Below are 26,074 nucleotides of genomic sequence, written 5' to 3'. Positions count from 1 at the left end.
TGTAGCGTTTGTACGAAAATACCTTATTTTACATGGCAATATACATTGATTAAAAAGACCAATGTGTTGTGACTCACAGGTCTTCATCAGGATCATTGTCTGCTACAGCAGAAAATGGTTCAGAGATTCAAACTATGGGCAAGAGCTTGAGAACTTGACTTTTTGACTGTGAAATTTCCCAGTAAAATTAACATGTTGACAGTCCATCTCTGGCATTTTCTGTTTTCATAGTATAATATTATGTCCTTGGCTTCCAGCTTAATTGAACAAGGGGTTTGAGTGTCAAAATAATCCTCTTGTTTCCTAGGATCCTAATGTGTACTGATATTCAGAAAATAGATGTTGCTTTGTCTTCTTTGTAACAAAAATTATGTTTATTATTGGAAATCAAAACTTTTGAGACAAAGTTGTTGGAGGGATAAATAAAATGCACAACTATGTACTATATTTCCTTCAGTTTGTTGGGGAATGTAGCCTATATGGGAAAAGTCAGGTTGCTTCCCAATTAATGTTAGGAAAATGGGAATCTCACTCATATTCCCAGATGGAATAATTTTCCCTTTGCTGTATAAATATGTCCTTATATGTCTATTTGTGGCGTTTAATATTTATTCTGTTGACAAAGAGGGTAGGTTCCAACTTGCCTCTCTGAATGGCATTTCACCAGTTGATGGATCCCACCAGGAACAGCATTCATTACCGTTTAATATTCTTCTTAAGTGACAAAGCAGATCTTTATTTGAGAAGTTGAACTTCTTCATTTTTTACGTTTGCAAGAAAAATTAAATTCCTTTCTATGTAGATAAATCTGGAAATGGGTGTGTCTGGACACGTTCTCTGACGTTAAACCTCTCTGATGATCCCATTGGCTCGCTACCCTACGTCTTGACGTCTTGTTGTTGGTGAAGGGGCGGGTGCAGTGCATCGCGGAGCCTGAGGAGAAGCCACCGAAGGATGCCCGTCTTTCAGGTGAGATTCAGCGGGATATAATGATAATTAATCTAAAGTGAAGGCAGACAGACGTTCCTGAGCGTCTCCCGCTTACAGCTGAAGGGAAGGACACTGACAGGAAGATGCTAACAGGTCAGTAAATGCTCTCTCTGAGACGTTAGCTAAGCAGCTAGCGTCAGTTGAAATGGACTAACGTTAGCTAACGTGTGTCGTCTGCTTCCAGATGCAGTCAGGTGTTGGTACTATAATACGGGCCTATTAACTGTCTAACCTGATGGAAAAGCAGTCTTAGGTGGGTTTTACTATATTGATAACTTGCCAGGCCTAACGTAACGCTGCAGTATTGTTTACGTAGCAGTGAAATAGAAATTGTTTCACCCACTGGAACAGGCTGAACTGGAAATCAGTGACACACATTTTAACTAGAAAAGGCAATCACTGCCCACTTCTTTAATTTGATATAAATGATGATATCTTCCCATAGCTAACAATATAAAATATAGTTATATAAGGATGTGCTCTTGAAGGGCTAAAACTCTTATTAACTCATGTGGTTGCTATGCGCCAGGATATGATGAGCACAGTCACCTCACCGTTTATCACCCGTCAGTGACCCCCCATTCACTCAGTGACCTCTCATAACAGCTCCAGGTTAGTGTGGCACTGAGTCAGACTGCAGAGACATGCTGCACTGTGCTGCTCACTGCTGGGTTTGACCTCTGCTGTTGCAAAGCTTTGACAGCTCAACACAACTGACCACCATTCACCTCTGGCTTCTTGTCATGAGATGGGTTTATGAGTACAGTGAGCCCAGACTGCAATAAAACCCTTGACTCACCCTCTTAACGTTTGTCAGAAAACTTACCATGATTACCACGTACCATCTAGTGTTTTCACTTGGGGAAAAAAGAATAATAGAACAACACTATGATATTGTCAGTTGATTAGCATTTGAACTTGTTAAAAGATCTGTTGCCCTAATTTTGAGAGTTGCAGAGATTAATGAAAAGTATGATCAAAAAAGGCATCAGTGTGAAGAAGTTTCGTTTGCCCACTTGCAGTAAGATGTTTTACTGCAGAACAAGAAAGTTCAGTTTCATAGAGTATTTCCTGTATGAGATGCTTTTGTCTTCATACACATACTTCATTTCAGTTGTCACATTTTACATGTTCAAAGCTCACAGTGAAATGCAGTCCATTGCTCCAAGTTCTGCATGCTGTACACGCACACGGCACTGTGCTACTCACTGCTTTGTTTGACTTTTAGAGTCACAGACCAGATGGAGCCTCAACGATAAGTTGTTTGGCTGAAAATTAATAAACTAAAATTTTGATAAAGAGTTAGGCTAAGGCTTGACTGTGTAATCTAACTGTTTGGGGGAAAAAAAGAATATCAAAATTCTTTTGTTCCAGCTTTTCAAACATGAGTATTTGCTGGCTTTCGGAATATTTTGGGTGTTTTGACTGTTGATCTGGTAAAACAAGACGTGTTATAAATCACTTTGGGCTCTGGGAAATTGGGATGGACATTTTTCACTATTCTCTGACACTTTTTATCAACCAATTGATTCAGCAAGAATATAATTGGCAGATGGATAATGGAAATAGTTGTAGCCCTGAGGTCAGCACAACAGACTGGCTTTCCCTTCTCTCTGCTTGTCATGAGATAGCTGTATAAGACTGTCCATATTGCATGCTTTATTGTAGGGCAGGATAATTCCCAGGGCATTTCCTGTATCAAATGGTTTGGTCTTTATACAGTAGCCTCTAGGTTTATATCCTTCATTTCAGGTGTGGCATTTTTAATGGCTCCAAGTTGTGCATTTTGTGCTTTGTGAAATTGCCAGTGTGAGGAGATGATTTCTGATTATTTTCTTACATGTTGTAGACTAATCAATTACAGGTAATTGCAAAAATAACCACCTAATTAATTGCGAATGAAGATATTATGATAGTCCTGCTGAACAGTAGCCACACTCATTAAAAACACAGATCAGCCACAACATTAAAACCACTGACAGGTAAAGTGATCATCTCGTTACAATGCATTTTTGTGCTTGGAAACCTGGGGTCCTGGTACTCATGTGGATGCCACCTTTGAGACACCAGCAAACAAAACACTACTGCAGATGAAGTACAACCTCTCATGGCAACAGTACTTTCCGATGGCAGTGACCCCAGCAGGATGATGCACCATGCCACACTGCGAAAACTGCTCAGAAATAGCCTGAGCAACATGACACAGAGCTCAAGGTGTCAACCTGGCCTAGACATCACAGGACACCCCAGAGTCCCTGTGTCCATGCCATCACCGCTCAGAGCCAAGTCTGATCAAAGAAGGCTCCTCTGTGGATTAGACTTGGGCTCTGGGGTATCTGCACATCTTGAGGATGCTCAATCAGATTGGGAACTTGGTTTTTTGGCCAGGTTGACGCCTTTAAACCTCCTGACATTCAACAACAACACATTTCTAAGCATTTTTTTGCCATTTGGCAGGCTATATTGTCCTGCTTGGGGAGTTATTGCCATCTGTGATCATCGCTGCAGTGAAAAGGTGCACTTGGTGTGCAACAGTGTTTGGGTGGATGGTATGTGTCAAGTGGCATCCACATGTACCACGGCCCAAGGTTTCCCAGCAGAACATTGCATTGTAACGAGATAATAAATGTTGGTAGCTTCAACTGTCAGTGGTTTTAATGTTGTGGCTGAACAGTGTGTATTAACTGTGTGGGATGGCTTCTCTGCTCACTCTTTGATGGTCAAAGCCTTGTTTTATAAAAGTGCATTTATGGTAATTGATGTAGACTTCATTTCAGGTGGAAAGTTTTGCCCATTTCCCCTGTTAAACACTGCAGAGAACCTTGATTCTTTGGCTGGTGTAGTGCATTTTTAGTGCCAACAGTTGATCAACTGCTTTTCCCCTTCTGTAAAGAACCAAACTTTAACTTGCCTCTAAACTGTGACCCTCCTGCTCCTCTCCTCCAGTATGCGGTGACTGAGACTGTGGCCTGAAGGCACAGTGGATCAGGTGGCGGCAGCAGCAGCACCAGTCAGCAGGCATCTAGCTTAGATGAAGGATGAAGAGCCCGGTGCACAGATGCAGGGATGTGGAGCACGGGCGGGGGCAGGGCGGGGCCGGGGCTGGTACCACCACCACCTGCCTGCAGGCCGAGCAGCGCATCCCTATCTCCAAAGACGTCATCACTTCCTCCTCTGCCTCCGCCATGTGGTTTATCAGGGACGTCTGTGGCATCGTGTGCGCCGTCATCACCTGGCTGCTGGTGTTGTATGCGGAGTTCGTGGTACTCTTTGTGATGCTGCTGCCATCCAAGAATCTGACGTACAGCATTGTGAACGGGACCCTGTTCAACATTTTGGCCTTCCTTGCCCTTGCCTCACACCTCAGGGCCATGTGCACTGACCCTGTAAGTGGCATTTGTTTGGTGTCATGTAAACACACAGTGAAAATTAGATGAATGCTTTAACTCTCAATGTCATGGAGACAAGTTTAGGGTCTTTAGCTTTATGGTCGTGATTAATGGAGCTGAACTTTAATAAAATTGTAAAAGTATGTTTAGTTTCTACCCACTTATTTCATTAGGAGGATTAATGAGCTGCGAGTTACATTTAGTCATCTACTGTGTGGTCGTGTTTCTTTCTAGGGGGCGGTGCCAAAAGGGAACGCTACTAAGGAATACATAGAAAGCCTTCAGCTGAAACCAGGGCAGGTGGTCTACAAATGTCCCAAGTGCTGCAGCATCAAGCCTGACCGAGCACACCACTGCAGGTAGGGCAAAAAGGACATGAAATTCTCACTGCTGCATTAGGCATTCACAAACCCAATCCCACGCTTCCAGCTGCAGTGTTTTGGTGCAGTGAAGAAGTCAGACTGTTCTCATAATTTCCAACTTCAGTTAATTTGTGAAATAGAAGTTGCTCACGGAATGTACTGCCCTTCACTTTCTGTTAATGTCATCCTTGTGCACAGTTATTATTGTTGTATTATTGTTTATTGTTGTTCTTGGAGGGTTGATGCAGTAAGCATTTTATTTTGTTCTATTTCTCTTTACTTTACACTTAACTTGCTGTTTCTCTCACAGTGTTTGCAAACGCTGCATACGGAAGATGGACCACCACTGCCCCTGGGTCAATAACTGTGTTGGGGAGAACAACCAAAAGTACTTTGTGCTTTTCACAGTAAGTTCACTGCAGGAATAAGACAATAAGAAGTTGCTATCAGATTGTAGCTTAGAAGTCACAATTTTTTATCTTTTTTGTATCTGTACACTGTGCAACTGCTTTTAAGGATGTGAAATCAGTAGTAGCTGCTGTTGTAATGCAGCACAGATACAGATGAGAAGTGAATACCCCCTCTGTTTGCAGTTTCTGTATGTCATGAGTAGTCCTTCATTATGTTCTCCTCTGTTATTCTTTTAACCCAGATGTACATTGCACTCATCTCTCTCCACGCTCTGCTCATGGTGGTCTTCCATTTCCTCTACTGCTTTGAAGATGATTGGACAAGTGAGTGTTGTTTTTTTTAACCCATGTTGCCTTCAACTCCCTTCATTCATAAAAAGAAAAGCCTCTCTTTAAGTCGTCAGAACTGGAGCTCTAAACTGACGATCTTTCTTTACAGTGTTTGTATTAGGATATACATTATATATCAGTAAAATAAAACAGTATGTTAGGCTTAACAGTTTGTATTATTATCAACATTGATCTGTTTGTCTTTATCCATTATTTTCCTTTAGACGCTTTAGAGATGCAATTTTCTTTGCTTTACAGATGCATGTACATGTCATGCTAATGGGAAATTGAAATTGATAAAACTGGGAAACACAAACGGAAAGAGAATCATTCCCACAAACCAACAAACCAAAAATACACAAACCAACCCATTCCAGAGCCCCTCCACCCACCAGTCGCCTTCATTTTCTGAAGCAGCATGGATGTTGTATGTAAATATTTGGTTTATTTTGGACATTTGTGCTCCATGGCATGGGGACAGAAGCTCTGGGAGGCATTGGCTACACAGGCAGTACTCACTGGGATACATTCCCAGCTGGATCTGGCCTCTTTGGGGTTTGTTAATGATAATAAAAATTAAGGGTTTTTTTAGTGTACGCTGCCCAAATATAAAAAGAGACTTTACTTGGATTAATACAGTCATTTCTCTTTATGTCTTAAAGTGCTGGGGGGATATTATAGCATTAATAGGCCTTCTCCAAAGATATCACAACACAATATTCACAGGTATATGAGTGACATTTTGTCACAACATTCCTGCTGGACTCAATGTTGTCCTATTCTTGCTGACAGAACTGGGTTGCATAGCACAGTGTGAACTTCAGGAGGACTGAGGAGCACAGTCTGTCAGCATGCAAACCATATGTTCATGATTGTGTCTTGTGGTAAAATGCACTAACTGGCTTGGGAAACATCCAGAGGCCTTTACGATCCCTGAACCAGTTGTGTTTGTTAGTGCTGCTCAATTATGGCAAAAATCATCATCACAATTATTTTGGTCAACATTGACGTCACAATTATTTAACACGGTTACTTACTGACTTTGCAAACATCATGCATTTATTGAACTTAAAAAACAATACAAAAAAAATCTTTATAACAGTGGGTTTCTGGAACTTAATACATATAATTCAAATGTTGGTAGCTCATTGGCCATAATTCTTACTGCAACACTTAAGGCACTCAAATACTGGCATTTTGTCAATAAATAAGAATAAATAACAAATGTAATGTAATTCTCATCATCAGTCTCTGACCTGTTGATAATTCTTGAACTGCAGCTTGTCCTTGTTTACACAGGGCAGGCACAGTGGACTGACTAATTGCACACTGTAGCAGGGCTCAGGCACTTAGACCATCCACTTTAATTCAGTATTCTCTACAGTGTGCACTAGTGAGTGTGGTCAGATATATGCAGTAATTACTTATTGCTTTGGCCACGTCTGAATCTGCAATGGGAGGCTGCCTGAACGCTGCGGGGAGAAGGACTCCAGGCTGTTTTTGTACCTTTTCGCTAATCAACACATTCTGGCGATGCATTTGTAAATTTACTGTGAAAAGCCATCCTGAGAGCTCCGCCTTGTAATGTAATGAGAGCAGCGGTCGAGGTAACAGTGGGGTATTTTTAGAAATAAAGTCACTAGAGCGTCTGAAAAGTCACTAAATCTAGTGAGAAAGTCATCAAGTTGGCAACAGTGAGCGCACCGCTGTAGAAGAAAGGAGAGTGCTGGATTTATAACATGAGATAAAACGAGACCGTCGTTGCCAAGTGGAATGTGGCACATTCATCTCATCTCAATTAGCTCGATTTCATAATTGTTGGAAGCCAAAATGGTAATTGAAAATAAAATTTGATGAGTTGCCCAGTCCTATTCATCCTGGTTGCAACGTGTCATACTGTATATGAAAGCTTGATTTCAGACTGTTGTTTTCAACTTCTTTCAACATCTTTAGATTTTGTTCTGTTGGTGCTAAGGCACATGTGTCTTAGGGTGGAATCAAAACAGTCTATAGAGCTGACATTGAATGACAGGCTTCAGGGTAAGACCAACAGTGCACTTGTGACTTGCTGACACACAAATAAGGCATCATTTCAGAATGAGAATTTGTGTGTGGAGACAAAAATGAAGATGGAAACAAAATCTGCTACTCATAAAGCTGTAACCAAGGGGTTTAAATTGAACCCAAGGCTTTTCTGCAGCCAACATCTGGCTGCTTTTTTTCTAGAGTTTTCTGGAAGTTTCCCTTTGTACATGTGCTAAAACTATAGACACACATTTTCCTTCCTGCTCAACAATCCAGCCTCCTGATCCCAAACACTCACTACCCTTCCCCTTTTACTGAAGCACCCTCAGCAGGTGATAAGTGGGCATACCTGTTGACAAAATTGCTTCAGTGCTTTGCAGCATCACTGTAATGCTGCAGGCGAGTTAACAGTAGAGTTCAGTAGTTTCTCTCATTGTAGCGTCCAGCAGTTCCTCATAAAGTCCTCTTTTTCGCTCCTTCACTTCTCTTCCTCCATGTCCCTCCATCCCCTCCCAGAGTGCAGTTCCTTCTCTCCTCCAGCAACAGTCATCCTCCTCATACTCCTGTGCTTTGAGGGTCTCCTCTTCCTCATCTTCACCTCTGTGATGTTCGGCACCCAAGTCCACTCCATCTGTACCGACGAGACCGTAAGTGATTCATTTAGTGACCCACACTCCTCCTCCCTCTGATCTCACTACTTTTCTTCTGCTCCTTTCCCTGCTGCTGCCACCCTTTGCTTTTAACATTGGCATCTCTGACCTTCTAATTCAAACTGTTTATGGTTAAGTAACGTCTCCTTTTTTTGCAGCCTGATGTAGAATAAGTTGCAGCAAATTCCCTGCATGTCTTAACTCTGACTGAAAACACTGTCTGAAAAGTGGGTAACTGCCAAAAAGAAAGAAACTTCAACAGAAAAGGGAAATTTGTGGTGTAGTGACCACAAATCTTCTGTCTCCTTGATATCTAGGATCTGTCGAGCAAATCAGTCCCTGATGTCATTGTAAGCTTCGCACTTTATGCACTAGGATTCAGAGCTTGACAGGCATAGCAACATTAACTAATAGCCTTTTCATACAGGAGACTGAGCCGTGAACTCTACTGAACACAAATTCAATGTGCGTTGGAGTGGACCCATTCACAGGAGACAGCCTTCACAGGTTTATGTCTGGCTGTCACTGTCTGCAGAGACTTCAGTCTTCTCTATATTTTCATAAACCATGAATCTATCAGAACTACACCGAATGACATTGAATAACTACCAAATACAGGAAAATTTCAGTTTCACCTCTCTATATAAGCCCTCTAACTCTTTTTCTCTGTCCAAATCTGCGAGCTTTGCATGCTTGTCTCTTTTTCTTTGGTGATTTTTTTTTAATTACTTTTACACATTAGTATCATTAATTTTTTTCCCATACCTGTGAGCAGGGCTTAAAGCAAAGATACTGTATTATAACAAGATGGCCCACCTACAATATACCCCCATTGTATGAAATGGTATACATTTCCGGTCTCCTAAGTAGGCCTTGTCCCCCGTAGCCCAATCAAAGATGATGGAGAACCGCCAATCAAAGACGAGTATCCCCAACCTTGATGGAGAACCGCCAATCAAAGACGAGTATCCCCAACCTCACTTGGTTATCGTAGATTAGCTGGACTAACCGTTAGCCGTTAGTGGTGTCTGTAATAACTCAGTAACTCAATAAACGGTCCGTGAAAAAAATATTTTTTCCAGCGGATATCTTAGTTACAACATGATTGAGCTAGCAAAGCAGTTTTGTGTTGCTATGTGTGGTATTTATTCAGTTTTGGGAAATCACGATGTCTAGAAAGCATCAGTGGCTGCAGCTGACAGGGACAGCTAATGTTAACACTAGCAGCAAAGCTAACATCAGGATCGTCATCTGTTAAAAGCCTCCCGTTGTCGGATACGACATGAAACTACTCCAGTTAGCTCAATCATGTTGTAACTAAGACATCTGCTGGAAAATTTATTTTTTTTAATCCAGTATCTTTGGTGAAACTGCACTGATTTCAGCACGAGAGAGGAGCTATCTGTTGCCAGATCTTGCGAGAGTGTGTTGTTGAGACAGAGACAGGTCTTGAACAAAGTAAATTTTCTCCTGATTTGTCCGTCTGAAATTTGCCATTTTGGTGTTGGAATGTTCTGAAGATATGTGGCTTGTGATAAATGGGTCAAATATTTGCTTCTGTGACTATGGGGTGAAAGAATCGGCCATAATCTGTAATCACGTTCATTTCTCCCACTGAAGTCAATGGACTCAGGACCTGCTGTTAGTCTCCTAAAGGGGCGTGGTGGTCGCGAACCCCACGTGACACTGATACAGGACACTGACTCGCAACCGTCTTGGTTTATCCACTGTCTTTGCTTAAAGTGCCACATGCATATAGATTGTGCATGTTAAGTTTGAGCTGTATGCACCTGTGCATGTAACTAGGCACAGCTGACAACTCACACACATTGACTGTAAGAAGACACTTAATTAATTAATTTATAACTTATGATAATGTTGCTGCACAAAAAGACAGCCATTATCAGTGAAAATTAGAATTTAAAAAATGTATTAAATTGGTCTCATGGAGCACACCAAGTTTCATTATTAATGTGTAGTTCATTTATTTTACACAAATATTAAAATTGAAAATAAGTTCTGTTTTTTTTTTTTCAATAACTTCCACGTAATGTGACCCAGCATTACAAATTTAAAATCAAAACATGTCACTACACTAGACACACAGGACAGACCTCTTCATGTGGGATTTTAGTGCTTCTTCTATTTTATATCAATATTTTTATGGATAATTTTTCCCATTAACTTCAATGTAATGTATCCCAGCAACTCAAATTTATTATAAAAATGTGTTACTGCACTGGACACACAGGACAAACCTCTTATGACCATATCAAAAATTGTTCCTATACCTTATACAATTTAAGTAATTTAACTGTACATTCCAATTTATCTGCAATTTGGGTCAGATCCGGCTGTGGCCAGGGCGGGAGTGCAGATGAAGAAGGACAAAACACCAAATGGTGCAGTAAGAGGGATTTTTTGGAGCATGTAATTTTTTGAGTTACATGCACCACTGCATGTACACGGAAAAAAAATACTCGGAGCCCAGCTGTTAGGCACACCAGGTCACTAAAACTGGACAGCTTACAACCCAGGCCTGAAGGAGGGTTGTCTGATGTACGCTGAACAATTCATATAGAGCACAGATGTGTGTTTGACCAGTGTGTGAGTGTAAGGACGTTCAGTTCAGCATCTCCCCGGCTCAGCATTATTTCTCCACATTTTGATTTGGTATTCAGCTGTTTCCCTCATTTTGGCAGTTACCTCGAAAGCACAATCTGTGATCTCAACGTAGACAAAAAGGTTGCTCCATAGCCAACATTTTAAACCTCTTAGAAACCTGCCTGATCTTGCCAAATTGTTTTTTTGTGGTCTTTAATGCAAAATTGAAACCAGACAGTAATAATAAAATCTGAATATTATGTTTTTTATGCTGTTTATGGTTTTAGAGAGATCTGAGTTGAGAAACAGTCAAAATCTGAATTATATATATGAATATAATGTAACTTACAAGGTGCTAACATATTGATTGAGCCGTTAATTAATACCAAAATTCTGATGTGTCTGTGATCTTATTTTGTTTGCTGGTGTCATCTCACACCAGTGGCAGGTGGTACTCGTCTTAAAAATAATTACTGCAGGCCATGCATTTAACCTGTGTCTTACTTTATGTTTACAAAGCTTTAACAATCTGCTCTTGAAATCAATCTGTGTTTTCTGCTACAGCCACAGAAGCAGTGGCTACTGAGTAAAACCACTGAGTGATGTACTTGAAAGCTGTAAATGTGTTTTCATAGAAAGGTAAATTTGTCCATGTATCAGTGGAAGAAGGAATCAGTACCCCCTCTGTGTAGTTCGGTGCCATCCTAAAATCATTCAGTCTGTTGGTGTGCCTGTGTATCAGAGCTCACTAATCCAAACTCCCTTTCCTGCTTTGAACTTCTTTTTGTCTGCAACTCTAGGTCAGATATATGGGAGACATTTAATCATTATGTCAAGGAGAGAGGGCTTTGACAGAGGGAAAGGCAACAGGACACAAGCAGCTACATTATGCTTGTAGAGAAATCACTGAAATACTGGGTTTGTGTCCCAAATGCTTTTAAGAAATGGTTAAATTTTTTTATTTTTTTTAAACATATATTTAGTGGGTTGAAAAAAAAGTATTTGTAATTTGGTTTGTGATTACTGCCTGGGTCAAGAAAGCACACCAACTGAAGTTTGGTTGTCTCTCATTTTCAGGGCATAGAGCAGTTGAAAAAGGAAGAGAGAAGATGGGCTAAAAAAACTAAGTGGATGAACATGAGGGCGGTATTTGGACACCCTTTCTCCATATTGTGGTTTAGTCCCTTCTCCACCCCTGACCATGGGAAGGCTGAGACCTATCAGTATGTGGTGTGAGAGCTCAGCGCAGGGAACGAGGCGGCTGGGTCAGAGCCAGAGTGGGAACCCTGCCTGGCTGCATAGAGCTCTGCTATGGCAGTCTGTCGCTCCCAGCGCTGAACATGATTTACATTGTATCTCCCACACTAGCCATGGACAGCTTTCCTTCTGCTTTTTGTTTTGCCATCTAAGTGCGCTATACGTTTTTATTTTTGTGTTGCCTTGAGTGAGTTGAGTTGCAGAGAAAAAGAAAGCACTTTCAGTTTGTAAATCCTGTTTGAAATCACTGTGATAAATCTGTTTTTTTTCCTGAGCTGTTTCTATTTCTGTTGTTGTTTCAGAAGCCTTCTCTTTTCTTGCACTGTGTTTACTCTTGCTTTCCCTTAAAGGGTCAGTTCAGTTAAATTCCAAAAAGAACACATTTTCTCCTGTCTCCAAAGTGGTGTCTGGCTGTGCTGATAGTTTTAGTTTTAAGAAAATAACCCCTGAAACTGCCGCCTCATTTCAATGGAAGAGAATGGAATTTAGTATAAAGCTGCCTCGTAGAGTTACTTTCATTATCGATAACTCTGCTAAATATTTTCTTCGAGAATATAAGTGCCCCTCACATTTTCATGCTTTCTTTCAAATTGTTTTGTTCAACCAACAACAGTTCCACAATCCAAAAGACATATATTCAGTTAACTATTGGAGATAACACAAACATTTCATGATTAATATTTGAGGAGCTGAAAGCTGTAAATTTTTTAATGTTTGCTTAAGAAATTATTGAACGATTTTCAAAATTGTGTCAGTTGACTTAAAAGAAATTGTTTCAGCTCTAGTTTCATTTGTGGTCAAAAAATTGAAAAATGACATCACAGAAACTGTGGCAAATTGTTTTGTAGAGTCGATATCTTGGTTACATATGCAGTAAATGCACAGACCTTAACAGGCGTAAAACACAAACAAAATGAGCCTTAGCACCACATTTCAAAGTGCTGTCCATTTAGAGGTGGTGAAATTTTAATTTGTTTGTAGTTTTGTGATGTAAATGTTTTGCCTTTAATCTTTTCTGTTTGCTTTGCAGACAGACCGCTGGCTAGCTGTGTCAACATGTGGAAACTAGGGATGTTCCTGGCCACTAATTTCCCTGTCGACTAAACCAAAATTTTAATTAAGACAATTAAACACTCATAAAACACAAAAAATTTAGCACAGTTTATTGTTAAGTAGTTGAAACATTGTCCCAAAAATATTGTGTGCATTAAGAGCCCTTTGAAGCCTTTAATCACAAACTTCAGCAACCATGTCGGATTTTAAATGCCGCTGGAGTACGAGAAACTTTGCGCCATGTGGTATGATTGTGAACATGATGGCAACTCAGTCAAAAGTTAACCACTAACATAACATCTAGAATAAATAAATTGCCTCTGAAATGTGGGGCGCATTGAACCTTGCAGATTATCCAACAAAATGATAGCAATTCACTTTAAAGTAAATAAAACAACATCTAATTTATAACTAAATTCCAGCTGAAATGAGAGGCATTTTGCGCCGTGCAGCATGAATGTAAACCCTGCACATTATCTGACAACAACTCACTCAAGTTAACAAATAATATCACATCTCAAAAAAGATAATTCATTTTCTAGATCAAACTGATCACTGGTTTTGTGAGAGAACATTTCTCCAATTTCCTACCGTGCTGTTTTAAAACTCCAGTCTACTCGAGCATTGCCGTGGGGACGGGGACTGCTGTCTGACTGCTCTGTAGCCCTCACTAGTGGCAAGCAGTTGCATGACAGTTAAGCAACCTTGTGCATGAATAAAACACTAATTGGTTTAATCAACTAATATTTCTGGTGCTGACTAGCGAGGTGGTGGACGTTTAATCGTATAGACGACTAATTGCAGGCATCCCTAGTCGAAACGCAGTGCTCACTGCCCACCTTTTGGTCTCCACTTGTTAGCTAACGTTAGTTTTGGCCCCTTTGCACTGCACACCATTCAGATGGGAGCTAGCTTGCGGCAATGCTCATTGGGAAATTACAGCTGGTACACCATCCTGATCGACAGTGGCAGGACGGCACCCTATAGTCTCACCCAAGGTCACCCTTGTGAGTGTGCTGTCTAATTTAAAGCTGTAAAACCCCTTTAGCATTGTTAACTATGTTAGCACCACTAACTGTGCTAAAAGTGATAACATAGTGGCCAGTGGCTTGGGATGGCATTACCAGTTGTAATCACCAAATGAGTTAGCTACCCCCCATCCGACTTGGGTGGTGCACAGTGCAGAGCAACAACTGTTAGCTAACCAGTTAACATGAATACTTCATTAGCTGTGTTGTGGTACAGTATAAAGTTAGTACTTCTGCTAAACTGACGGGTAGTAAAATTAACCTATAGACCGACACGCATAACTGGTCAAAATACTCTTGGCCCTTAACTGATTGAGAGTCAACTGTTGACATCCCTAATCCAGAGTAACCAGGACTTTGTTTCTGGTTATACAATTTGCCATTGTTGACTTTTTTCGGATTTTCAAAACATTTAAAATTACATTTACCTCTACTGTACAAGGCTGAGGGCAGAAAATTGAATCCTGGAAAAGTAAAACCAAACTACCTGCCTGGCTACATACTACTATTGGTAAATAAAAAAAATTGTCTTTTTGTAATGTAGTTGAACTGACCCTTTAAATCATTCTCTTTTCAGACAGTGATCAGTAGTGTGTTTTTGATCAAATAAACCTTTTAAATAGGTCCCCACTAGAATGGATTGGATGAATGGTTAGGCTACAGTAGGTTCAGGGTAACAGTCTCTACAATCACATTCCTCATGGGAGCCATTCTGCAAACAGATCCATTCTTAGGCCGACCCTTTTAAATGGTGCCAAATACAGCACGTAACGGAACAGTTTGCCATCATTATTGTGGATGTTTGGTTATTTATGATTGTAAAAATATTTTAAATGCACCCAGTTGGGCAAAAAAAGGTTATTTTTCTGCTAAAAGTCAAGTTGTGGTTTGTTATCACCCATTTTTACACTTAGAGACGCACCGATCCCATGTTTTCTCCTGATACCTCAGCTCAGGGCATCTGCCAATATCGACTCCCCATGTAAATACCAGTGCTCTGTTTTTTCCTTTTCCTTGGGATCATTTTTACGGTGCCTCCAAACATAAAGTACCCAGTATTTACTGTAAATACTGAGATCCAACCCCCTAGTTAAAATGCATCCAAGAATCCAGAAGTAAAAATCACTGATAATGTTATTGGTGGGTAAATTGAATGTTGAAAGTGTCCTCAACCCACCTGTGTGAGACAGGTCAGTATCTTATACAGTGACCTTGTTGTATTTGAGCCCTCTGGGGAAAAAAACTACATACAAGGCCAAAAAGTTGCCACCTGCATGTTACCCAAGTGTGGAACATTCTCCCTGATTCCTCTCTGATACATGCTCGACTAGAACAAAGCGTTTGTCTGAGGGCAGAGTTGTTGTTTTTTTTAAAGCTTAAACAAGCCAGGAATATTTGTTCATTTCTCCAAACAAAATCAATCCTGGAACAAATTGCCAGCTTGCTTTTGTTGTGGCAGGTTTTGCTGAATCATTCTTGCATTGTTGAATGAGGAAATGGTTTGAGTCAGTACAAATGTCAAACCTCGTTTTGTTTTTCCAGCAGCTAATCACAGTTGTCAGAATGTTGCCGGTAGAGTTAGCAGGCTGTTAACAACCATACTGCAACATACCGTAAAACTTGAATTAAAAGCCAAGCCACAGTTACACCTAGTTCCTTTCACTAAGCGGGTTTGGCTACACGTTTTGACATGCTGGACTGGCTGCCTCTGATGCTGCCAATTAGTTTATTTTTATATAAGTTCTTTGGATATATAAAACCTCTTTATGTCCACCGGGTAAAGGGTGACCCACTTCAGCTAGTTCTGAGCTGCTTAGATTGCACATACAAATGTAAATGTTTAAACTCTTGTCCATATGGACATTCTACGCATCGTTAGCTTGATTTGACTCTTCACTATTCAGTCGTTCAGTTCATTTTACTGAAACCACCAGCGCCAAGGTGTAATTCATTCAGATTCACTAGCATGGTAAACAAGAGAGATGAAAAAAATAGTGACTCCCCACCCTAGGAGCAGTTATAGAGTCTAAATATGCCTCCATTCCTTGGTTAAATATTTACAATCTTTTAGTCTGTAAGGGTCCTCAGATCAAAAGGATCAAAACAGTTTTTCATAAAAAATAATCCAAGTTATGAATATTGGCATGTAAAGTCCATTGCTCACTGACTGTGACTACACTTGTTTTCGTTACCTTGCTGGCTACAAAATGAAAATGTACCCACCTTTCTCTGTTTAGTTTTCACTCCTTTCTCACTGCTTTCCTCTTTCTGCAATAAATCTTTTTTGGCTTTCATCCTCTCTGAGGTAGGCTACCTGTATTTTGATGCGTCTCTTTCTCTCTCAGTGCATGAGAATGGCCTAACGTCAGATGCGCTGTCTCTTAGAGCTAGACCAAATGAATGATACATAATTAATTTGTGATTAGATAGTCTAATTTTATACAAGTAGTATTCATACTGATTTCAATAAACAATGTGATATTATTTCGCGTCTTTGCTGAGCAAGAGTTTTGTGCAGGAGGATTTAGGAGCTCATCCCGTATAACTGCTGTCTAAAACATACACTGGTTGTTTACAGTGATTGAAGCAAATAAAAGCCTGGGATATTAATTTAAGTTTTACGGTATGCTCATTCTCTCTTTTGTGAGGAAAATTTTGGCGCCCCATAGTAACACTAACGCTCCCTGTGTGTGTGTTCATGTGCTATAAGCCCATGTGGTGTGTTGATATTTTGAGCGTGTGCCAAATTAAATAAACCTCAGAAAGACATGATTATTTGGGAAAGCTTTGATATGAAATTCCTCAGAAAGGGATCCTGATTTGACCTTAAAAATGAAAGTTGTATTTAATCTTGTGTGGAGTCAAAGGGAAGCACTGTATAAAAATGTATAACTCTGCATACATCTTCTCATGCGGCAGTGGGACTTCAGCTTGATAAAGCATTTAACAAAGTATTAACTTTCACCACTCACATTTACACGTGATACTAAAAATGCTAATTCGCACTTTGTATTTCTCATTTTCTCCTGTGTGAACTGCTCTGTTCTGAAGTGTATTTTATTCTTCTATTCTTTGTTTACATGATATTTTATGTATCCTTTGTTATCTGAATGCATGGTACAGATGAAGGTTAGTTTAGTGATGTATGTGAAACACTGCTGGTATGATGATGACGTCTCACTGGTGAGAGTGATGGTGGAGATGATTTGTTTTTTTACAGAAATTTTAATTCTTTCTAAATATTCTGAAGATATTTCAGCACATGCGCAGAGAATAAATACTTCTCAGTTGCAATGCAAAACTGTGTTTGCTTGCTTTTTTAAAATGTATTTATTTCTTTGATTGTAGACGGCCTGCTACATCCAAATGTGTTCAACATTTTTTTTCATGTTTAAGCTGTGCGTGGTAACTTTTAAAATAACTTATTGTCACATTTGCTGAAACTGTCACTATATCCATACCGTAGTACATGAGACACTCTGTGAAAAAAAGGTGCTTCTAATGGCATTTCCAAAAATCCACGGCACCTCAGCAAAAACAACCACACAGTCTCTAACGCAGCTGTCGGTCATAACAGTCACTGTGACCTGCAGTCAAACGCTGATCAAACATGAATCAATATTCTGTTACTGCATTGCCTATTTCCCACTCTTAAATGCTTTCATAAACATCTTTTAGTGCACTGTTTAGCTGTAAAACAAGAAAGTATGTGACCTGGTTGCCATGTTGGAAACAGTTGAGCCAAAACGAAGCACCACCCACCAGCAAACTTTCTCATTTTACAGCTAAACAGTATGCTGAAATATGTTTCTGAAAACATCTGAGGTGAGAAATAGGCAATGCAGCAACAGAATCTTGATTAATATTTAATCAGCACACTGCCTAGTTTGACAGTTTGACCGCAGTTCACGAGCAGTGATTGACATGATTGTGAGCCGCGTTAGAGACTCCTTCTGGCTGTGATTGGTTGTTTTTGTTCAGGCCTGGTGGATTCTTGCAGATGCCATTAGGAGCATTAGGAGGAGGAGCATTAATTTTTTCACAAACTGTCTCATGTACTACTGTTTGGATGTAGTGACAGTTTCAGCACATATTCTTTTCTTTTCTTTTTTTTCTTCTTTTGTTTACAAAAGTTTCCAACTACAGCTTTAAGAAATGTTAAATAAACAGTGTCTCCTTGCCCTGCATACAGTCCTCTCCTCTCACACCCTGCATTGTGAAATTTTCATTCAGTCCTCGTCTTTCGTTCTACTCCAACTCCTGTTACCTTCTGTTATCTGCCTCTTCCCCCTGCAATGTTCTCTCATGCATTTGCTTTGGTTGATAACTCATTCTGCCAAAAACTTTCTGAAGCAGACAACTCTTTGTAATCTTGAGGAGAGGTAAGCTTACAACAGAGGTCACGTTAGCTGTCCCTTTGAGCTGAACACATCACATGCATGCTGATTTCAATCTGAAGGCCAAAGTGGGCGTCATTTTCTTTTTGTTGCTGTTTCAGATTCAACCAAACATTCTGAATGAATGAGTGAACTCTGTGTGTAACAGGATGCATGCTCCATTATGACCATTTGACTTGTTTGCTTCTTCCTCAGGTTGTTATATTTTATTTTCAACATGCATGTGAGTCATTTTGTACAGTATTTTATTAGTTTTGGGCATGTTTCTTAGAATACAAATGAATCAGGATTTATACAAAACTATTGAAAGGATACACTTGTAACTATTGTATTACAACACATGTTTTATGTACACTGAAAGAGTTACCACTCCTGTCTATACTGGCTGCGAAGCGATCCTTTCACAACTACACTGTAAAAGATAGAGGACAGAGTATACAGTCATTGCACTGCACACAAAAAGCATTCCATCTGGGTTTCATAATCAAATAGGAATCTTGTATGATGTCTTTCATTGTTTCGGAAAATTCGATTTTAACAAATAACAACTAACTAGTTTGTTTAAATTCAACCCACGTAGCCTAACTGTAAAAAAAACAATAAAGAATTTACATTGTTGTGATCAACCATAACATAACCTAAACTAACCCCAGTCAGGAATGGGTGAAAGAGACCTGGACAAAACACCAGCAATAAACTTACATGTGACTGTTGCCATGGCAAAGACACCCATTTGATTTGTGTGACTCATTCTACTGATGCCTTATTTTCGTTGTAGCTCAGCTGTAGAGTATATTTATACTAAACACTCTGGTGGTATGACTCTTTAGGGGGTATTTTGTCCATCTGTCTGTCCACTCAACAACTCAGGGATGCCCCATGATGCGATATCATCACGATACTTAAGTCATGATACAATATTATTGTGATTTCAAGCATGTTACAATATACTGAGTATTGCAATAATATATATTGCAATTTATTACCTTATTAATTGTGTCCCTAAAGGAAAACTTCAGCATCAGTTTTATCTAATAAGATAAGTTTTCACTCCATTCATCTCACTTCAGTCATTTTTATTGCAGCAAAATGTATTTATTGGACTGAAAAAGCATTAATTTTATTATTCTAGTAGGCTACCTAAAGTTTAGTGGCTCAGAGGTAGAGCAGGTCATCCGCCAATCGGAAGATCAGTGGTTCGATCCTCGGCTCCTCCTATCTGCATGCCGAAGTATCCTTGAGCAAGATACTGAACCCCAAATCTGTGGCACCTTGTATGGTACTCTCAGCCACCAGTGTATGAATGTGTGTGTGAATGGGTGAATGTGACTCGTAGTGTAAAAGTGCTTTGAGTGGTCGGATGACTAGAAAGGCGCTATACAAATGCAGGTCCATTTACCATTACCATTTATTTGTAGTATTAATAATTTATATAATGAAAAATCAACACTTGGCATTCATGTATTAATATGATATTGCCACGCAAAAATACAGTGATACTAGGCTGCATCTACCTATTCAGTTTACATAGCTACAACGTTGGGGCAAAGTCAATGCTGCAACTTTGTCTCTCTCTGTTGCTATTGTACTGACTAGGAACCTGCATGCAGGTTTTCCAGCTCAGGTGTTTAATTTGCGCTCGCCATTGTATGACTGACTCGCATGCCAGTCTGCTTGTTGTGCTGATAAGGCCTAAGATTAAAAATATTTATTCCCATCTCATAACTTATCGGCTTCTGCTGTTCTCCGTTACACATAAGGAAGGATTGCTTTACAGCCAATATGGACAGGACTTATTACAGCGACTGATAACTCTTTCAACATACATCAGCAATCAGTAAATTAGTTTTGCATTAAGATAGACTTGGAAAAAAATCAAAACCTATCCTTTAATTTAAAATTAAAGGTTTATTTTAGTCATCTTCAGTCTGATTAGTGTCTGAGAAACAGGACCAAAGAGCCAAATCATAGTGTGTTGTCACAGTTTAGTCATCAGCTCTCTGTCATAGTAGTGTTTAATAGTGCATGTAGACAAAGACACTCAGTCCATTTCAGCTCAGCTCTGTTCACCTCAGACTCTTACTGCTGTGTCTTCTCCAGGGGATCGAGCGTCTGAAGGGAGAGACGGGAAAGTGGGGGAAGATGTCGTGTTGGGAGTCCATGCAGATGGCGTTCGGCAGCCCGTTCTCTCTATCCTGGTGCAGCCCCTTCGCAGGGCTGAGCTGCAAGAAGAGCCCTCCAGAGCACATCCCGGTCCAACAGGGGGAGATAATCGAAGAGGACGTCATAGAAATACCACTCAACTAGCTCTGCCTGCAGTCAGGAAGGCATGCGCCTCTCTACAAGACTTTATCAGGGCTTTCTACGTAGCGAGAAACCACCTGAGATTTTAATAAAAACTTTTTATCTCAAAGACTTTCTATACTTGAAGATATCACATGTAACACGTCCACTTTCTCTCCCAGTGTTGATGCAGCTATTTGTAGGATGTACAGGACAGTAAACTTAGATTCTGTGAGTGCATTTACCAAACTACCATGGTGGTCCTTCATAAATGTCCTGCGATAAGAGGGAGTCTAATTCCACGTGGAAATGATCCTTTACTTCTAACTCATGCTGCCAAAGCTGCAGTATTTTTCCTTAAAGCATTGTGTAAAAACTAACTGAGGAACTGAAGGAGCTGAAGGACTCCGAGCTTCTGTCATGCAACCAAAGTGTTTCTGACTTCAGGAGAGAAGATTTTGAAGCATCTAATCGAGCTGTCTCAGGAGAACACCACTAATAGTAGCACTAACTGAAGCATGAGCAGTTTGCTTTCAACCACTTTGCTGTCTCTGATGCCTTTTGTGAGGATTTTAATTCACTGTGCCTTACCTGTCCTGACAAGCAGACCTTTCAGTGTGTATGATGTATTGTTCAACCACTCACTGGTCTCGTTCTGGTGTCTTGGTCCGGAGTCGCCATTTTCATTACTTTTTAAACCTCTCTGTTGCACATATGGAATAGTTGGTCATTGTGAGGAAGAGATTATTGTGTAAATGATTAAACTGCTGGATAAGGGCTTTTAACTGTTCAACGGGTGCTGGTTACCATGGGACCACTCATGTTTTCTCATGTTTACATTATTTTAACAAACTGTTTTATCATTGTTCGGGTTTCATTTTTTAATTCTAAAATACATGGAAATATTTCATGTATCTGTTCATCACAAACTGTTCTGTTTGTAAGATTTCTTCTGTGAATAATAAAGAAACAGCACCGAGTGAGTCGTAGTTTATTTTTTACAAACTCATCTGCACAGTTTTACATGATGTACAAAGGCATTTACAATAAAAGTAAAAACTTTACTGTTGCTGTTTTGATCAGCAGTCTGACAGAAGAGCAGGAATAGTTTCAGTGTGACATTCACCCGGGCAAAACAGGTCTAACAACCAAAGCTTGGCTTTATTATGGAAGCTGGAGAGCAGGAATTTTACACATAAATGACATCTGTTACATTCAAGTCCTTGCCAAAGGAGTTAACACAATGCTGATTCAGCCTATAGCTGCCAGGGAAAGCTCTCTGTATTTCACAGTTTAGTGGAGAAGTGGTGTCTGATTTCTGTGGCGACTGAAGTGATGTGCTTTACATCAAACACACAGAAAGAGGGGGGAGATTTTTTTGTTTTCTAAAGGTTCACCCAGTTTTTAAAGCCAGTCAGTTTTCCAGTATTAAACTTTAAAAGCAAACTACGAAAATGACGGACTGCATTCAGAATGTCAAAAGTAACCTCCCTTTAAAGTTCTGAACTAGCCACAGTGGTGTTGTCAACAGGGGTCGAGTGTGCTTTCTACTCAAATATGACTCAAATTTCTTACCTTTGTTGACAGAGACACAAACCCTCTGAAATAATGCAAAAGACAAGGCATATTATGAAATCAATACACCTTCTTAAACTGTTACATGCTTTTTGTGATGGAAGTTGGAACACCCTGGAGAGATTTTAGCAAGCTGGCTAACAAATACAACTATCACATCTGACACTGTCCGCATTCAGCGTGATTATCGCCTCGACAGGCGATGGTCACTCGCCTGCATTTGCTCATATGTGACCGTGCCCTTAATATGGACAGAGATTCATTCTAAAATGGTGCTAAAACACTTGCGTGTAAGGAGATCATTTACATTTTAAAATGAAAACGTATTAGCGCAGACATGGCATTAAAGAGGCTGCATTGAAAGCTGGAAAGGTATTATAAAAGAAGAAAGCAAAAGTGTGGTGATGTCACTGGGTCTCAGGCTTGATGCAGTTACTGCAAGCAAATGATTTGCCCCCAAATATTATGCATTATTCACTTCAATCTATTTTAGTCTATCTGTTCCTTTACTTTCACTCAAAATGGTATGTCCTTTCCAAAAGGTGCTATCTTCCAAGTCACAGTTCTGTAAATACCTGGAAATAAAAGCTGAAAGCAGATCCTGTCTTACTTTCATCTTTTGATGTCCAGCCATTTAAAAAAAATACAGAAAAAACAACTGCACAGAGCTGATGGTTCAGAACGTACTATCAGCTCTGTGCAACACAGTCTGCTTTTGTAATTGCACTTCACATTAAGACACTGAGCTACCTCTCTTCTTCTAGACATGAAGGAACATTTCCACCTTCCTGTGACTGAAGAGCTGTTGCTGCGTACTGGTGACGAGTCAAACCTACATCACTTGTCCTTTTTGTCCTCTTCCTGTGGGAGTGTCTGAGGTGTGGACCCATGAAGCAGCAGCAGTCCACACAGTGTGAGAGAGACTCCCACCCACCATAGAGTTGCATGACTCTCTCCAAAAATCACCCTCCCCAGGATGGCCTGGACACACAAACAAAAGAGACTCACTGTGAAACATAGATGCAACAGAAGTCTGAATGTTCTCACAACAACTTTAGCTGAGTGCATTTGTTTTCACAGGCTCAGTACTGTTAAACACTGTAGAGGAATGCCATGAGCTTACTGAGCAGATGAAGTTGGATGCAGTGGTTGTGACTGTGGCCCTGGCTGAAGAGGAGCAGTGTCTGAGGGCCTTGGAGAAGAATGTCCACATGATAGTATTACAGGTGAACAGCAGGCCTCCACACAGCAGCCGCAGGGGGATGTGGAGCTGCAGAGACACACAGGTAAAATGAGAAAGCAGCAGTCAGCTATGCAACCACAGGTGGGTGACAAGTGCAAGGAGAAATCTACTACAATATAAGCATTCTATGTTGATATTTGGTTCCCCAGGGGTTTCAGGCTCACCAGACTATATGTGTCATATGTATATATATTTTTTGCTTTAGCCTCTGTTATGACATAATCAATACAGTAATTCTATCTAGATGCGTAACCCTAACACTGTGTACATATGGTGTCTTTCAACAGACCCTTTTTGCAGCAGACAGGAATAGTGGGAAAAGCACAGGTGCAACTAGTAGTTGTTATTGTAGCGGATCACTGATAATATTAATTATACTTACCACCTACAGTAACATATTGAAATGCCCGCTGTGATAGTATCTCTTCGTCTTTTTCTGCCTATTCAATTGTTCCTTATCAACCATGGATTTTCTTTTAAATTCTACACTATCAATGAAACTAATGATGATATGTTTATTGTCCACTGTTTAGGATTTAGTGGCATCTAGCAGTAAGGCTGCAGATTGCAACCAACTGAAACCTCTCCCATGTGCCAAGCTGGCCCAAAGGAAGTGCGCTGGGCTTTGAGGCCAATTTTTGTGGTGGCCAAACAGTGGAATTATAACCTCTGGGTCTATCACGTGATGCCCTGCGGCCCAAAAAGACATCTTCCCATTGACTAACATAGTGAAAGAGATGTTGGTAAATCAGTGTATACATTTTTTTGAGCATTACAGCCCCTACGAAATGACTCGTTTCACTATCGGGATTTAATCTATTTGGTATAATTACATTTGGAAAGTCTAGAGGAGCCTCTTGATTGAACTATTTTATCTCCATTCCAGTTAATGGAGCGTTAAATTGGAAGTTAGCCAGCTCGGCTGGTGAAAGTGTCTAGTGTGCCTGCTTTATGGGCTGCACAGTGTGGATGCAGTGCCGATCATCTGGGTAATTTCATATGCCGCAGTAGAACCAATTTGGCTTCATGCACCAAAGAGCAACTTTCATAGGAATGAACGGGGACCTCTGCAAATGCTGTACCAAGGTCTCTTTATACATCCATGGTGCCAGGCGTGTAGGAAAACTAAGGTGAAAACATGAAATTCGAAAAACTCAAAAGGCCCCTATCTAAAGCCAGTGTTTTATTTGTCCATTTTGGGCTACTGTAGAAATAACATGGAGGAATCTGTGGAAGAGGACGTGCTATGTATGTAGATATGGTGCGTTCCATTTGTGCCGGAAGTCGTAATTTCCGAGTTCCTAGTTGGAAATTTCAACTGGAATGCCCCTTGAAGTTGCATTTCCAATTTAGAAAGTCGGAGGAACGTCACCCATCCCGACTTCAAAATCCAAAATGGCCGCTCCATGCATCAATGGCACTGAAAGCTGTAGTAATATACTGTTTATCAGCACTTCTGTTTAATTTGTGTCTCACTAAAACAGTTATACACAAAGTCCTGTCCAACTTGTATCTGTGGGCATTTTGCTATGGTGTTTGTATGCACAACATACAGCATAATGCCTTGTTATCAATTGATATTGCTATTAAGAGCTTGCGTCTCTGAGTTGTTGTTCCCGAAATGCAATTGAAACGGTTGTGATGTCAATCCCAGCTCCAACCTCAAGGTAAATGGCACGCAGCAATAGAAAAGGCTCATTCTAAGGTTACAGAGACACAACGATTGTTAGTCTCATGTGACCATGCACTAATGAAAACATATGATATTGTTTTCCATGTCTGCCAATACATCCTCCTGAATCATGTACAGTTTTCATAACCTTAGAATGAGCCGTTTATATCTACATATGGAGCGTGTCATCTTCTACGCAGTCCACCATGTTGTTTCTACAGTAGCCCAGAATGGACAAAATAAACACTGGTTCTAGACAGAGCCATTCAATTTTCCCCTCAGCCACCATATATCTCTTAATACCTGGCACATGAAAAAAAAAACTCCAGTTTGTTGCAATGTTGCAACCTCACCGCTAGATGCCACTATATCTTACACACCAGACCTTTAACCACCCCAGGTATCAATATAAAACATCAAGGAATACTCCTAATCTTCGACAGGGACAAAAAGAAAGGACAGTGTTTTACAAAAAAGACACAGACAGCGGTGTGATATTAAGATCATCTCACCCAGTCACAGGCTGTAGTCCCACCGTGTGTATCAGTCCAGCCGCTGAGCCCGGACTCACACATCTCTCTCATGTAGTCAGCACCGAGTGACAGCTTGGCACACAGAGAGGCTGCAGCACCCAAAAAACCCGCTAACAACGCGTAAACCGACCCTGAAATCATATTTGCAGAGTATGGCATACATTACCGCCACACCGGTAGTACCCGCTGACAGCAACGTCAAGTTTGACAAAACGCATATGGACCGTGGTAGAAATTTTCAAAACAAAAGTGCCTGAAGACGCCACACTTTAC

At 40.3% G+C, this 26,074-nt stretch overlaps 2 protein-coding genes across 6 annotated transcripts; one reads left to right on the top strand and one right to left on the bottom strand.

Moving 5' to 3' along the window:
- The first annotated feature begins 898 nt into the window (after positions 1-898).
- zdhhc3a (zinc finger DHHC-type palmitoyltransferase 3a) lies at positions 899-21,755 on the top strand. Of its 5 annotated transcripts, none has more exons than XM_050047727.1 (7): positions 899-969; positions 3,937-4,376; positions 4,614-4,738; positions 5,052-5,148; positions 5,394-5,475; positions 8,023-8,153; positions 20,596-21,755. In XM_050047727.1, exons 2-7 carry the CDS (start codon positions 4,029-4,031, stop codon positions 20,800-20,802), a joined length of 990 nt encoding a protein of 329 aa, XP_049903684.1. In that variant the 5' UTR covers positions 899-969; positions 3,937-4,028; the 3' UTR covers positions 20,803-21,755. The 5 variants fall into 5 exon arrangements, with proteins under 5 accessions (XP_049903684.1, XP_049903683.1, XP_049903687.1 ...); XM_050047726.1 differs by having other exon boundaries at positions 908-1,083; XM_050047730.1 differs by lacking the exon at positions 20,596-21,755 and adding an exon at positions 11,838-20,589 and having other exon boundaries at positions 908-1,083.
- Positions 21,753-26,015, bottom strand: tmem42a (transmembrane protein 42a). The gene is made up of 3 exons (XM_050047743.1): positions 25,781-26,015; positions 23,477-23,623; positions 21,753-23,334 (listed from the first exon to the last, which is right to left on the bottom strand). Exons 1-3 carry the CDS (start codon positions 25,958-25,960, stop codon positions 23,191-23,193), a joined length of 471 nt encoding a protein of 156 aa, XP_049903700.1. The 5' UTR covers positions 25,961-26,015; the 3' UTR covers positions 21,753-23,190.
- Positions 26,016-26,074: the final 59 nt, after the last annotated feature.

This window comes from Epinephelus moara, chromosome 6 (genome assembly GCF_006386435.1).
Source record: "Epinephelus moara isolate mb chromosome 6, YSFRI_EMoa_1.0, whole genome shotgun sequence".
Taxonomy (NCBI): domain Eukaryota; kingdom Metazoa; phylum Chordata; class Actinopteri; order Perciformes; family Serranidae; genus Epinephelus; species Epinephelus moara.
This window is presented reverse-complemented; position numbering and strand designations above follow the sequence as displayed.

Coding starts and splice junctions, on each gene's coding strand:
- zdhhc3a (XM_050047727.1), top strand. CDS start 4,029: ATGAAGAGCCCGGTGCACAGATGCAGGGATGTGGAGCACGGGCGGGGG. Junction 4,377..4,613: donor GGGCCATGTGCACTGACCCT/GTAAGTGGCATT, acceptor GTTTCTTTCTAG/GGGGCGGTGCCAAAAGGGAA. Junction 4,739..5,051: donor GACCGAGCACACCACTGCAG/GTAGGGCAAAAA, acceptor TTTCTCTCACAG/TGTTTGCAAACGCTGCATAC.
- tmem42a (XM_050047743.1), bottom strand. CDS start 25,960: ATGCCATACTCTGCAAATATGATTTCAGGGTCGGTTTACGCGTTGTTA. Junction 23,624..25,780: donor GGACTACAGCCTGTGACTGG/GTGAGATGATCT, acceptor GTGTCTCTGCAG/CTCCACATCCCCCTGCGGCT. Junction 23,335..23,476: donor CATCCAACTTCATCTGCTCA/GTAAGCTCATGG, acceptor TTGTGTGTCCAG/GCCATCCTGGGGAGGGTGAT.